The sequence below is a fragment of the Aspergillus alliaceus genome, assembly GCF_009176365.1.
Source record: "Aspergillus alliaceus strain CBS 536.65 unplaced genomic scaffold BDW43scaffold_30, whole genome shotgun sequence".
Taxonomy (NCBI): Eukaryota; Fungi; Ascomycota; class Eurotiomycetes; order Eurotiales; family Aspergillaceae; genus Aspergillus; species Aspergillus alliaceus.
The window spans coordinates 1-13,957 of NW_022474713.1; the positions used below are offsets into that span (position 1 = coordinate 1).

Sequence of the window (13,957 nt, forward strand, 5' to 3'; positions counted from 1 at the left end):
TCTTCTTGTTTCCATACCCATGTAGAAGTCCTAAATCGGAAGGTTCATGCACGCCATGGGGTATTGATTGTGGAATTAATGTCTACGGAGAAGAAATTAAGCTGGACGGCCACTGATAAACGCCCATAGTGTATGGAATATCTTGATGCTTGCTCCTGTTAGCATTTTTAGAAACTGCTTAGAGTAACCCTGCTTCGGAGATATAAGCTATATCTGTCAATTTGCTGAGCATATGCACAAGATAAGAGCCATGCTTCACGATCTACAGAGGCATCTGTTGGACTAACTATCCATAAGGTTGCAGGACGATACTCTAATCCCTTCATATTACAGCTGTAACAACTCCGCCACCCGCACCATCTGTCCCGTCCGAATCGATTCATTGGCCGCAATGCCCGTTGCAATCGACCACGCTCCATCCAAATGGGACGCGGCTCTGTTCAGTGGATCCAGGGACTGGATGCCAAAGATATCTTGTAGCAACTGGGGATCACCACCACCATGGCCACCTTCACCCGTTGGTACCTTAATCTCCACGGGCTTGCCCAACATTGGTCGCAGGAAGATGGTCCGACTTTCCAATGCGCCCTCTAGTGCCTGCTCTCCTCCCGAATTCACATATGATTGTTCCACGACCTCAACCTCGAGTCTGCCCTTGCTCCCATTGAAGTTGACTCGAAACCCCTCCCAAGGCGCGTACGCAGTAAGACTATAAGTCAATACCGCACCAGATTGATACCGCACCATCACACCCATTGTATCCTCAATACTAATACCATCCCCAAAAACACTCTGATCCCGATAATACCCATCCTCCCATTCCGCATCCGCATATAGCGCCTTAAGCTGCTCATTCGCCTCCAAATCCAACGCAAACGGATCCTCCCTAGCCACCTCACTCCCCCGAGCTCTAGAGTAGAACTTCGTCTCACCCCGTCGCTCCGCATTCTCCTTCCCGTAGAATCGGAGATCCCCCATAGCAACCACCGTCTCAGGCCTCGTCCGCAGCCAGAAGTTCACCAGATCAAAATGATGCGTTGACTTATGCACCAGCAACCCGCCGCTGTTACGCTTATCCCGATGCCACCGCCGGAAGTAATCCGCTCCGTGCGAAGTATTCAGCATCCACTCAAAGTGCACCGAGTGCACGTCACCAATGGCCCCCGAAGCTAACAGCTCCGCGATCCGCGTGTTATGCGGCGCATACCGATAGTTGAAAGTGACGCGTACCTGGCGCTGCGTGCGATCGACGGTGTTGAGAATTTGTCTGCACCGCGGCGCGTCGATGGTCATCGGCTTCTCGGTGACGACATTGCAGCCGCGTTCTAGAGCGCGGATGATGTATTGGTGGTGCGTGCGGTCGATGGTGGTTACGATGATTTCGTCCGGGTGGGTCTCGTCGATCATGCGGTCGAAGTCAAGGGCGTGGTATGTTGGGATGGGTTTGTGTCCTAATGCCTCGATGCGACTGTTTGCGTATGCGAGGCGGGTGGTGTTAGTATCGCAGAAGGCGACAAGTTGGGCTGCGTCGTGGAAGTCGCGCACGATAGCTGTGTAGAAGAACATGGCGCGGCCGCCTGTGCCGATTAGGGCGTATCGTTTTATCTTGGGGATTGCTGTCATTGTTGTTAATATAGATGATAATATCTAGATTGTGAGGTTGGATAGAGGGATTGAAATTTGGTATTCGGGAAATATAAGCATTTTAAGCACTCGGGGTGTGATATCCCGAAGTGATCGATCTGCGCTTCCCGCACAGACTTCTGATCAGACTGGTTGCAAAGTTTTTCCATGAATAGCGTCTCAGCATGGAATGCGGGGAAGTCCGGGGTCCAATATCTGGGGGAAGAAATCAACTGTGCGTTCGAGAACAAGTATTCCAACTATCGTTGTCCTTGGGTGTAGTACCGTCGATATAGGGCATGCTTTGCATCGGGATATTTTGATCCGAATACTAGAATAAATACACCCATTGCCAACGTAATGCATGCAACGAGAAGCTTAACTACAGATATTCGCTATGGCAGGGCCAGTAGAAGCACCACATGACGATATTACTGCGGTTGAAGACCCCCAAGAACCTCGTAACAAGGGCAAGGAGAAAGCTGCGCGATTCCTTGCCACTGTTGATGAGAGCCAGCGAACATTCACACCAGACGAAGAGAAAGCAGTCTTGAAACGTATCGATCGCCGACTGCTACCTCTACTTTTTGGTGCATATTTCTTTCAACAACTCGATAAGTCCACACTGTCCTATGTGTCCATCTTCGAACTTGTGGAAGATGCGAATCTGCGTGGCCAGCAGTACTCATGGCTAGGGTCCATTCTTTATCTGGCTCAGCTGGTTATGCAGCCTGTCGCAGCACTTCTACTTGTTAAACTACCAACAGGAAAATTAATCGGTTCGGCCGTCTTCCTCTGGGGAAGTTCCTTGGTCATCATGGCAGCCTGCACCGACTTTGCTAGTTTACTTGGACTTAGGTTTACATTGGGAGCATTTGAAGCCATGATAGGTTGGCATCTCCTGAATCTGCGTATACTTTCGGTAGTGCATGCTGTCATACTAATCAAATGAAACAGCTCCTTCATGCGTGGCCGTCACCCAGATGTGGTGGAGACGAGGCGAGCAGACGATACGAACAGCGCTATGGAACGCGATGAACGGCGTGACATTCGTCGTAGGTTTCATGTCTCATCTCCTTTTATGTAGTTGGCCATGCTGACAATGCATTTCTCAGGTTGGAAGTCTATTTACCTATGGACTAGGCCATATCCATAGTGACACATTATTCTCCTATCAGGTGAGTCCCCATGCTGTCAGTGTACACTAAACCATCTCTCTGAACCCACCGTATTTAGATTATTTTCATGTTTTGTGGCTTACTCACTGTCGCCTTTTCGACCGTTATCCTCGTCTTCATGCCCGACTCTCCCGTGGAAGCGAAATGCCTCAATCATCGAGAAAAGGTGATCGCAGTTGAACGTCTCCGCGCAAATCAAATGGGCATTGTCTCGCGCGAGTGGCGATGGGACCATGTCTGGGAGACACTCTGTGATATGAAAACGTGGTGTTGGTTCTTCTTGATTGTGGCAATTTCGTACGTGAATTCTCTCACCCTTTCGACACCATGTATATGGAATGTTAATGTTGATTATACCTAGGATTCCAAGCGGTGGCATTAGCACATTCGGTAACCTGATCATCAAATCTTTCGGATATGGCTCTTTTGAGACCATTCTATTCAACATTCCCTTTGGTGTAATACAGGTAGTAGCCATCCTGGGCGGTGGCTGGCTGGCCACCCGATTCCAACGAAAAGGGCTTGTTATAGTCGGGTTTGCTCTGATAGCTGCTGTTGGAACACTGTTGATGATTGTTGTCCCGCGGAAGCAAAAGGGTGTGCTTTTGTTTGGGTACTATTTGGCAAGGACTGTTCATTTCCTATCAGTACGAGCGTTGTGTTGACGAGTACTAATCGTGATTAGGTATCCTGCCTAGCAGCCATCACTCCCTTAGTCTACGCCTGGGAAGCACAAAACACAGGCGGAGACACGAAACGGAAATGTACCTCGGCGGTTGTACTCATTGGAATGTGTGCAGGGAATGTATGCTTTTCCCCTGGCTTATGCTTATCCCCAGATGGCCCATAATTATACTAATGGTGACCAGGTCATTGGGCCCCAACTATATTCCACATCCCAGGCGCCCTTGTATCGCCCGGGCCTGATCTCCAACCTCATCTTATTTGTAACCGTGGCCGTCTTTGCAATGTAAGCTATTGATCTTTGGGTTCCAGAAATTAGACCAAAGCTGATCCGACCAGACTCACCAATCTATACCTCATCTACCTGAATCGGAAGCATGCCCAGCAGAGACTAGACCTGGGTAAATCCGCCCAGATCCTCGACGAGTCTATGTTGGGCAAGGAAAAGGCAGGCAAAACGGTCGAGCTGGAGGATGTGAATGCAGGCCCCCAGACAGATCGAACCGAAGACAAGGGGTTTTCGGATACGACGGATCTGAAGAATGAGGATTTCATATACGTGTACTAAAGTGAGTTCACTCTCTGGTGACTACAATAGCTGCTACTGCTTCCGATGAACATCTACGACATTGACTCCATCATCTTGCATATCAAGATCGGAGATAAGCGATTAGCAAACAGTAAGATACATTTGGAGTGCCATGCATGGGCTTCTGAGTGTAAATAATAGGCAAATATCAGGGCACCCTTTAGTAAGTCCCCGGTCTAGTATAGCAAAAATTAGTATTACGTGTGGTGGCTAGTTGAGGTTGTGAATTATGAACGAACATGCCTATAATTAGGGCATCATCGGCATCGTAAGCAGCCACTTTCACTAGGTAAGCCACCATTTTCCTTTATTTGCCCGCACCAACTATCATTCCCGCCATATCATATTATACAACAACCCCGAGTCTGTTCAAAACATGGTCATATACAATCTTGGGAAGGATATAATATCTTTGGAGCTGCCCGACGCCATGAAAAAGGAGATGGACTCTACAGATATCTCAGCTAACAGTCCAAACCGACAGCTTCCAACAACCCGGGCATATGAGAGCGCTATGAAAGAATATCGAAACTTGGGCTCGACCAAGTCCCATTAAATTTAAGAGTCTCAAATCGTGAAATTTGGCCCCCGCGTATCAACTGTCGAAGCACAGAACCTGTAGATGATCAAAAAGGTTTTCGGTGACAAAATGCCAGTACCGGAGCTCTTTGGCTAGCGCGTTGACGATTAAAGGCTACGTGTTCATATACATGGAGCTGAAAGAAAGACCGACACTCGCAGAGTGTTGGGATAGTCTCAGTAATACAGACAGAAGGCCCATATCTAATCAGCTAACGCGGATCATGAAGACACTACGCCAACTTGAGCAGGATCCTTCGAACCAGCTTGTCGGTATGCTGAACGCGCATGATAAAAATTTTTCAATACCAAGTGGGTGGCTTACCCTCTTTCGGGTCAATCAATCGGAAGCATCTTCAGGACTATGTTATTACGGAGCAGCCGACAACCGGGACATTCCTTAGCATCAAGGAATATAACGACCGGCTTGCCCTCTTGCACTAGTTTACCTTCCCCCATAGATATAATGATCCCGATCGATGTCTATTGCCAGATACGGGGGAGATTAACTTTACCCATGCAGATCTGGATCGGCGAAATATCATTGTTTCCTCCTTCAATCCTGGCCAGGTTGTCGTCGTAGACTGGCAGCAATCAGGATGATACCCGGATTACAGGGAATACTGCAAGACTCTCTATACTTCCCTGTATATGGATGACACGGGCTATATCGATTATTCCCTGCAACCTCGAACGGACGTATTCTCTCGGCTTTTGCCAAATATTTCATGGCTATGGGCGCCGTATAACCCTACGTTGAGCCCCCCAATATTTGTATTTAGCCTTATAATTCCTACCATCTATTACGATAGGCAACCTCTAGATCCTTGTGTTGAGGTCCGGATGGGGACAGAATGGTGCTCACTAATTTTCTGTTTAGATACCTAGTTATGACAGTTGTAATGATATATTTTAGTTTACAGACCAACCAACCAACAAGGACAAAACACAAAATAATTGCAATGAAACCCTTATCCGTATTCCTGGATTCAAATGGCCTTTTTTGTTGTATATCAATCTTGTCACAGATTTGGTTGTGTCGACGAAAATAAACGACTAGACCACCAAAAATGCCCGAACACTTGAGGTGTCCCAATACGTGATATTTCAAGGTAATCTTAGGTCGACAGGTTGCTTCTTCTGCCAGACTTCCCATACCTGTATCTTGGCATTATCTCGCCGTAGGCCAATTCCGAAGGTAAGGGGGCCATGCTTAGACTGGACGATCTCGATCGTCTGGGCGTCGAGCCATCCTTTCGCAACCAAATGACGTACCTATTCCATCGTCCACCATTGACCATATTTGTTTATAGTCTAGATTAAATTGAGGGCCAGTGACAGGTATGCTTACTCTGAATAGAAGAGCAGCTCACATCATTGACTAGGTCATGAAGTTCTGACTGATGCCTAGAGGCTGCACCTGCGTCGCAGCAATCTCTAGATCTCCTCTAGGATTGGTACATACAAAGATATATCCCACGGCAAACTGGACGCCAGTACCAGAGGGCTTTTACACTCAGTGCGGAAGACCTGCGATGAGCCCTGGCCCAAAGTCTAGATGCGCTGAAGTCGGAGAGTGTTGATCTCTGGTATCTTCACGCACCGGGCCGCAACACGCCGCTCGAGGTCACCCTGCAGGTGGTTGTTAAGTTTCATCGTGAAGGCAAATTTAAATGTCTTAGAATCAGTAACTTCATGTCCAGGGAAGTCGCACAAATTTGTGAGCTTTGCGACCGTCACGGTTGGATTCGTCCGTCCGTCTACCACGGCATCTGTAATCCCCCTTCATCGAGCGATCGAAGCCGAGCTACTTCCCTGTCTTCGGCATTATAATATCGCCCTATATGCCTTTCAACCTTTGGCAGGCGATTTACTTACCGGTCGCTACCAACTGGAAACGGCCTCTTTCGACTCCGGGACACAGTATGATCCTAACAACAGGCAGAGCTCGGTGATGACCGCTCGCTACTGGAGCAGAACTACGTTTGCGGCACTTAGGATTATCCAGAAAACTGCTGAACAACATTCTCTTACACTTGCTGAGTGTGTGAATCGATAACTAGTACACTACTCGGTTTTGAATACGCACCAGGGAGGGCGCTGTCACATCTTCTGGGAGAGGATGTGATAGCAGCGACGGAACAGGCTTGACAGCTCATTCAAGAGCTAATCCGAAAATACTGGCATTGAATGAGGGTCTTAGCTACTAAAAAAAAAAAAAAAAAAAAAATGGGATATGTGCCTCGATATAAGCTGTACCATATGAAACCGAGTTTCTATTAGAATCCTTGCAGAAGTTCTGTACCTTCTATTCTCGCGAGGTTATACATGTTGCCTGCAGAAATGATGGTCTAAGTAGCTCAACTATCTTACTACAATCCGCTCATAAGAGCCCATAGAAAGATTCATCAGTCACCGTGTTCATCCCTGGTCAATGATATCATGAATTAGGCCTTTTAACTGGCTATCTCCAAAAGGTAGCAACCACGGCCGACAATGAGTCGAGAGCCCAATGACATCGATGTTGTATGCACTGTGGTTGAGCCTGGTAATTTTGTTAGTACGGCCCACCATACTAATCTAATTTAGGCCTTAGGAATTCTGCCGTTTTAAAAACCATACATAAAAATCGCTCTATTAAATGCCTAGATAACGCCCATAAAAATATTTAGAAAAAATTGCTCATTAAAATGCTAAAAGAAACACCTATTCTAATACCTAGTATGACCACCTTCAGCCTCTATAATAACCTGGCAGCGGGCCTGCATAGATTCAATTAGACTTTAAAAAACTGATTCAGGGACTGCCTCCCATGCCTCTAATATAATCTGGCTTAGCCTAGGATAAGGCAGATTATTGTCAGTATAACTGTAAGATTCAATCCAATCTTTTATCCGGTTCCATACTCTCTCTATAGGGTTAAGATTGGGTGAGTAGAGTGGCCAAAAAATGAGTGGTATATCCTGTTCCTGTATATCTTGTCTAGTTTCACTAGTATTATGCCCTGGCACCCTATCTTATATAAGAAAAAGACTGATATCTTGATTTTCTGCCTTTCCTGATATAGATAATTAGCTATTATAGGGATAGTATATTCATGATAGCTTTAAGTATTACTAGAATCCCAAGCTATCTCCCAAAATAGACCAAGATCTTTAGTGTTGCCACAAAAAGAATATAAAATACCCAGCCACGATGACGCGGTTATGAGGTTCAAAGACAATCTTTATAAAGAATCTATAGATTCTTCTATAATATCTACCAGGAACCCAAGTCTTATCGGTCTAAAAGACTTTCTATTGTTCCAGTGTCCAACTCACATGGTCTAATGCCCAGGCTAAATATATGCGCTTAGTACATTTAGAAAAAGAAGGTTTTCAAAGAGCTATACAGCAAGAACAGCCACATTGCTTAGGTGCTTAAGATAAAGTATTTCAAGATATACTAAGGTTAAATTCTTGAATAATTTTATTATATAAGTTAATATACAGCGGGTACGCTTAGATAATATTATAAAATTAATAATATTGTCTACCTCAGTATTTGAGAGAGTTTAGATGGTTGACCACGTGCCTTACGTGGTGTACAAGTCTCAGTCTGGCATGTATATTGAACCTGCCAGTAGGTAATATCAGGCAAATGATTAAACAATCTCTTCATAGGTAAAACCAGCGCTTCGAAGGATTAATATGCGTATTTGATCATCCCATTCAAGCCGTGTAGAATTTGTGCGTGAGATAGTAGGAGGGGTAGTAGGTTCAGCTATAGTAGAGTTCTGAATAGTTTCATATTATTGAAGCTCTAAACTGAGCTCTCAGGGGCTCTCTCAATTTTCTGAATAGGCAGGCGGTTTTGGTCTCACCGTTTTGCTGCGGCCCACCCAAGGTGAGCCGTACTAACAAAATTACCAGGCTCAACCACAGTAGTATTGAGTTAACAGACCCGCCGTTGAGTCCACTCATCGATTACACATCACAGAGGACTTGAACGATTGGCGTGCCAGCAACCCACTTCGGCTCCTGCAACTGCAGCGATTCAATTCTACTTGCTGTGCTATAACCCAGCCACCAAAAAGCGGGGTGTACGTCCTGATAAACCCACCCATAGAAACGACCATAACCCCCTTAGCGGACAGTTTACCTCATTAATAATGCCTACCCAGGGGCCAGGCCAAGAGCAGTTGTGTGGTGAGTGTTCGGTGACAAAGCTGCATGATTTGTGGGAGGAGGTACGACGTCGGGAAGAAAACATACAACGTTTGGCAGAACAGAATCGACTTCTTGAAGAGGAACTTCAGTCGGTTAAAGAGTTTGTCCGACGAGTACGCGACGAAGGATTCCAAATCCCAGGCACAGGACCTTCTGCGCTTTTGAATGACTACCTTGTGAGCCAGTTCGGTGGTCTTGCCATACAAGATGAGCATGGTACGTCGATTAGCGGCAAACCGGATGAATACCGACAGTAAATGCCTTCCAGACAAGGCCTTAGAGCTTATGTAGCATGGTTGAAGAGCAGGTCACTGTATGATGTGCGCTGGTGTCTCCCCTTTCTGTTATAACGCAGTACTTGTGGCTTACTATTTGATTTTGAGATAGGGGGCGACAATAGACCAAGGACGAGATGAAACATCACTTCTTGTCCTTTCTTACAGCTTCATACCCTTTATTTTCACGAGCTCTTCAAGGTCAATAGAGAGAAGTTTTTAAGCTTAACGAACAAATCATGACAGGGCCCACCGATACTCGGGGCATTTTAGCTAGGGAGACTCAACTTACATACTATCTATCATGGAAATGGATTTAATTATCTGATGCTCTCTCATGTATGGAATTATGCTGTGGATCATGTGGACATAAATTACGTGATTGCTGTCTAAGTCACGTTAATTTTATTTTTGTGTACAGTCCTTATTGTTGTTGCTCTCGCCGTAAACACTAACCTCCTTTTTCTTATTATGCTCAATATATAAATAGTCGTCTTTCATAGTCATATAACCTATCAATCCTCATAAAGGAGATATACAGAAATACATGTTACACACAGCACTAGCTCATTACATCTATTTTAGCCCTCCTCGTTCGATTTCTCCCTTGCTATGTAAACTGTACCTGGGTAGACCTCCCTAGACAGATTTCTTTGCTCTAGGTAATAGGCATTTTCCGCATCTATCTCTAGATCTGTCTCTGCTCCTGCAAATCATTCCTCTTCTCGAAACCGCACTAATATATTGGTTTAATGCATGGACGGAGCGGGCATAGCGGGTTGCCTGCAAGTTCTATACTAGGTTACCCCTGAAGCTAACGCTCGCTAGTTTGTTAGGCGTCGTCTACCGTGGACCAGCATAGAATGGGGTTTGGGATCCATACCCGCAGTGAAGCTGTTTTGGAGAGGGGAGACACCGTTGCTACACTTCGCTTTCCTACACATAGAGCTCCAGTTTGACTATAATATCTGACTAGTTTTCAAGTTCAATATACGGTCAGTGCAGAAAGGATAAGATTACGAAGGGAAGAAATACTCCGGTCTTCGCAATTTACACGTACATGGTTGAGGGGAACAATTCCCACATCACCGATATAATAACACTACTTGAAAAGAAAAGGACACGACAGCGCACCTTTGCGTATAGTCTAGCCTATTGCGTCATCCATTATATATTGCTACAATGTAACCGGCTACAACGAGTATAAACTCTTTGCAACAATTTCTCAAATAGGGCTATTCTATACCAGCGGCCGTCGCAATGTCGCAAACCCCGATGCTCACCTGGTAAGCATAGCCGTGGAATGTCACATCCGAAGCATTAATTGGCTGTTAGGTGCAGCAACTGCAGTCAAATTATGCGAAGATATGTAAGACAATGTACTGTAGTTGCTTCAATCTAGTGCCAGGAGGGGAAATCATCAAGAGGTACAACTCACACATCAATCGTGCTACTGTTAAGACGATATCGTATTAGTATCGGACTACAGTCAGAGGTGGACCGAGGAACATACTGCAGATCTATTTCTGTTGGTCTGATCTCTCGGATTCGTAAACCCTACCATTTATAGTAAGGGATACGGGAAGACACCATGATAGGAAAAAAGTACGGAAACGGTGGATCGCAACTTGCCACATGTAGCAATGATTGTCAATTGTCCAACAAGAACCCGGGGTACCCGAGCTCAACTACTATCATTCAGAGTACTTATTAAGTACGTCTCAGAGACGTGATTTCTACTGTGGACCGGACCCCTTGTTTGAGGGGGAGGTCGGATTAGCCGATCAATTCCACATCGCAGAAGATAAAAGGTGACTGTAATCTCCTGCAGTCTGGTGTCTAGCATCTACCGCATTGTCTGAAAATGCATGTCATTGCACGTACCACAGCTTTTCTAGGTACAATTTCCATCGTTGCCGGAGCGCCCCATGTTAACAGAGACACCAGTCGGCAGGTTTTAAAGCCTCCTTCACCAGAACCTATCGTTATCACTGAACTACCCTTGCCTCCTGTTGCCGATAATACAGAGGGCTCATGTACACACAAAACTGGATGTCTTCAAAAGTACTCCCAGATCCAGAGTGGAAATTTTCTTCCTGATAACAACCATGTGCTTGTCAGCTTGAACTTCTCCGGAGCGCCGGCAGCTCCCAATCCTGCTAGCATCTACAACGGTACCCATTTGGCTCTGATCAAGGCCGATGGGACCAAGTTCCCAAGCGGCGATCCATGGAAGTGTGTCACCTGCGGTGTCCCGGAAGAAAACAAGGTCGGCAGCACCGAGCTGTCTCCGTATCCCCAGGCTTTCCTAGATGGTAAACGGGCCCTGATCGGGACGAACATCGTTGATTGCGGCTCGGCGCTACTCTCCAGTCCTGAATGCACTCCAAACAAGGTGCATATATACCCAATCCGCTGGAATAACAAAGCCGATGGCTCCGGGCTTGGGGGAGATATACGAGAACTACGCCTACACCCTGACAATGTGCATCTGGGGTTCAACTCCTTCACTTTCTCCAATGGTGAATTAGGTCAGTTCGCCTACTTCAGCCGACTGGAGTTTAATCCATCGCCGACGACTGGCGAACCTCGCTCTGCACGGTACGATCTGGTCAAAGTTACTAGGCTCTATGACCCAGACAGCCCACAGCCTATCAGCGTTAAGGGCGATCAACTCTTTGTCAACCGGTCGGCCATCGCCGTCGGAGAACTGCGAGGATTCACCGGACGTGGTCAAGAGGTCACGTATATCGGAAGCTCTGTAGAGTCATGCAACATCGATGTATTCGCCGCCGACCTTACAACAGGAAAAGTCCGTCGGATTACTGATCACCCCGAGTACGTCGATCCCATTGATGTCTCTCCCGACGGCAAGTGGCAAGTCATCCTCGATACCCGAGGAACTGGTCGGCAGATGTTCATGGCTGGAATGCGCGGCATACCGCCAATTATCGATCTGATCGCTGCCACGGTCGTGTCTTCCACTCGCAACAATGGCCCTCGCCGATTCTTCCGCCCCTGGCTTCTGGACCACGATGGCGATCGAGGTGACTACTACGGCCAGCAAATCAACGGTGCCGGTGACGGAAGCCCAGGAAGCATCAACGATCCCAATTGGAATGCTGGAGCAGACCCAAAGTGGTCTCACGATGGCACTCGCATCGCATACTTTGAAAACCTCGTCGTTTCGCCCTCTTGTGGCGGCCAGAATCCTCTTCCCTGTCCGGAATCCACTGAGCCTGGTGGTCGTGTCACTCGTTTGATGCTTGCTCAGCTCACAAGCCGTGAACCGCTTGACCTGGAGCCGGTTGCCCCGGTCTCTGATGAAGTTCCCTGGGGTGTCCCGTATGTGCCTGAAAGCGCGAATCCTGGCCGTCTTGTTCTAGCCGAAGGAAATTATACTCTCAAGGGAGAGGTGTCAGGTTTGGCCTCTATAGCAATCATTCACGATAAGGCCAATTCAGCAGGTATCAAGACCATCGCAGTCAGCTATCGCAACTATTCTGACGATGGCCTACATACTATCGACGGGTCTGAGAGGTTCACCAATACAGTAACATCCGCGACGATAAGCCATGTGGACTGGTTTTCCGAACTCACGTCTACTGGTCAGGTTACTGCAAGCAAGAAGACTGGCCCCGGTGGGTTCCAGTTGGAGATCGATGCCATGACTAATATCTTCAATGCAAATGGGACCTTGACGACCACTATTGACGGCAAAGTTTGGAAGCAACCTGCGAACGGAACCTAGGGAGTGCTCATTTCCACCAAATACCATGGTATTAACATCTGGTGAACAATAGCGAAACATCTCATCTCAGGGACGGGCGAGCTTGCTGTGGACATGAAATGACTTGGACATAATGAACGGGTATGAGTCGACCTGTATCTAATTGAATTGGAGGGGTTCAAGTAAATTTGCTACTCTTAGGTACTAGCTCTTGTGTCTCGAGTACTCTTAGTACAGCATAAGTATGGACGTGAGCGCGGATTAGAATTCCGTACATCATATTAATGTATCCTAAGTCCCATCGTCCGGAATTGAGGGTCACGACCCAAGGAGTTTACCGCTTGGAGTTCGTACAACAATTTAAGGGATTCATCAGCACCGTTGCCTTCCCCTAGACAAGACAAATTTCCATTCGTCGTTCCACAAGCTTCTCGACCACCACAAAATCGTTAGCATGCGGTGCGGTGATGACACAGTGAGGCACACAATAAGGCAGAAGGCTTCTAGACCTAGACTTTCTACCGAGTGAACCAAAATCTTAGGAACCTCGCTGATTAGAGAAATAACAACCGTAAAATGTTAAGCCCATTGTCCAACGACTTAAGGCTAGTAACCCTACAATAGCGCACCTCTGGCCAAACTGAGGCGTAGTTTCTCCTGTTGTGGGGCGAACATAATCGCATGCTCTCCTCTCGTATTCTCCATGCCTATGTCACTCACAAGGATTAGTTCAGAGTATACCGATTCTAAGTTCAGTCGATCGTAAATTTCTCTCCAAGATTGGTTTTTTGATCCGGGCTAGAAAAATTCTGGATAAAGAAGAAAAGAATGCATTCTCTTAACTAACCCCTTATTCATGCTCAAAACAACCAACTATTTATTTATATCCACATGCATCATTATATCCTATGACGAGCCATATATAAAAACTCTTCCATGATACATTTCCAAACTATTCAAGCCCCAATATCCAATCCCAGACAAACAATCCCATCACCCACCTCCCCTCACGTCAAACCCTACACTCAAAATCCCCTCCTTCTAGAACTTCCAGAACTTCCAGAACCACACCCCCCTCGTGAATATTCCTC

General features: G+C 46.5%; 3 protein-coding genes across 3 annotated transcripts; 2 read left to right on the plus strand and 1 right to left on the minus strand.

Annotated features, from left to right (window-relative positions):
- Positions 1 to 327: 327 nt before the first annotated feature.
- On the minus strand, positions 328 to 1,623 carry BDW43DRAFT_312353 (Gfo/Idh/MocA family protein; the record flags this gene model as incomplete). The annotated part of the gene is made up of 1 exon (XM_032047350.1): positions 328 to 1,623. One exon carries the CDS (start codon positions 1,621 to 1,623, stop codon positions 328 to 330), a length of 1,296 nt encoding a protein of 431 aa, XP_031898868.1.
- A 296-nt stretch (positions 1,624 to 1,919) lies between these two features.
- BDW43DRAFT_320443 (putative MFS transporter) lies at positions 1,920 to 4,088 on the plus strand. The gene is made up of 8 exons (XM_032049082.1): positions 1,920 to 2,513; positions 2,581 to 2,678; positions 2,739 to 2,801; positions 2,860 to 3,098; positions 3,163 to 3,424; positions 3,487 to 3,606; positions 3,671 to 3,771; positions 3,825 to 4,088. The coding sequence occupies exons 1-8, from the start codon at positions 2,021 to 2,023 to the stop codon at positions 4,051 to 4,053; spliced, it is 1,605 nt and encodes a 534-aa protein (XP_031898869.1). The 5' UTR covers positions 1,920 to 2,020; the 3' UTR covers positions 4,054 to 4,088.
- Positions 4,089 to 11,000: 6,912 nt separating this feature from the next.
- On the plus strand, positions 11,001 to 12,973 carry BDW43DRAFT_320445 (uncharacterized protein; the record flags this gene model as incomplete). Its single annotated transcript, XM_032049083.1, has 1 exon — positions 11,001 to 12,973. The coding sequence occupies one exon, from the start codon at positions 11,001 to 11,003 to the stop codon at positions 12,885 to 12,887; it is 1,887 nt and encodes a 628-aa protein (XP_031898870.1). The 3' UTR covers positions 12,888 to 12,973.
- Between the last annotated feature and the right edge of the window lie 984 nt (positions 12,974 to 13,957).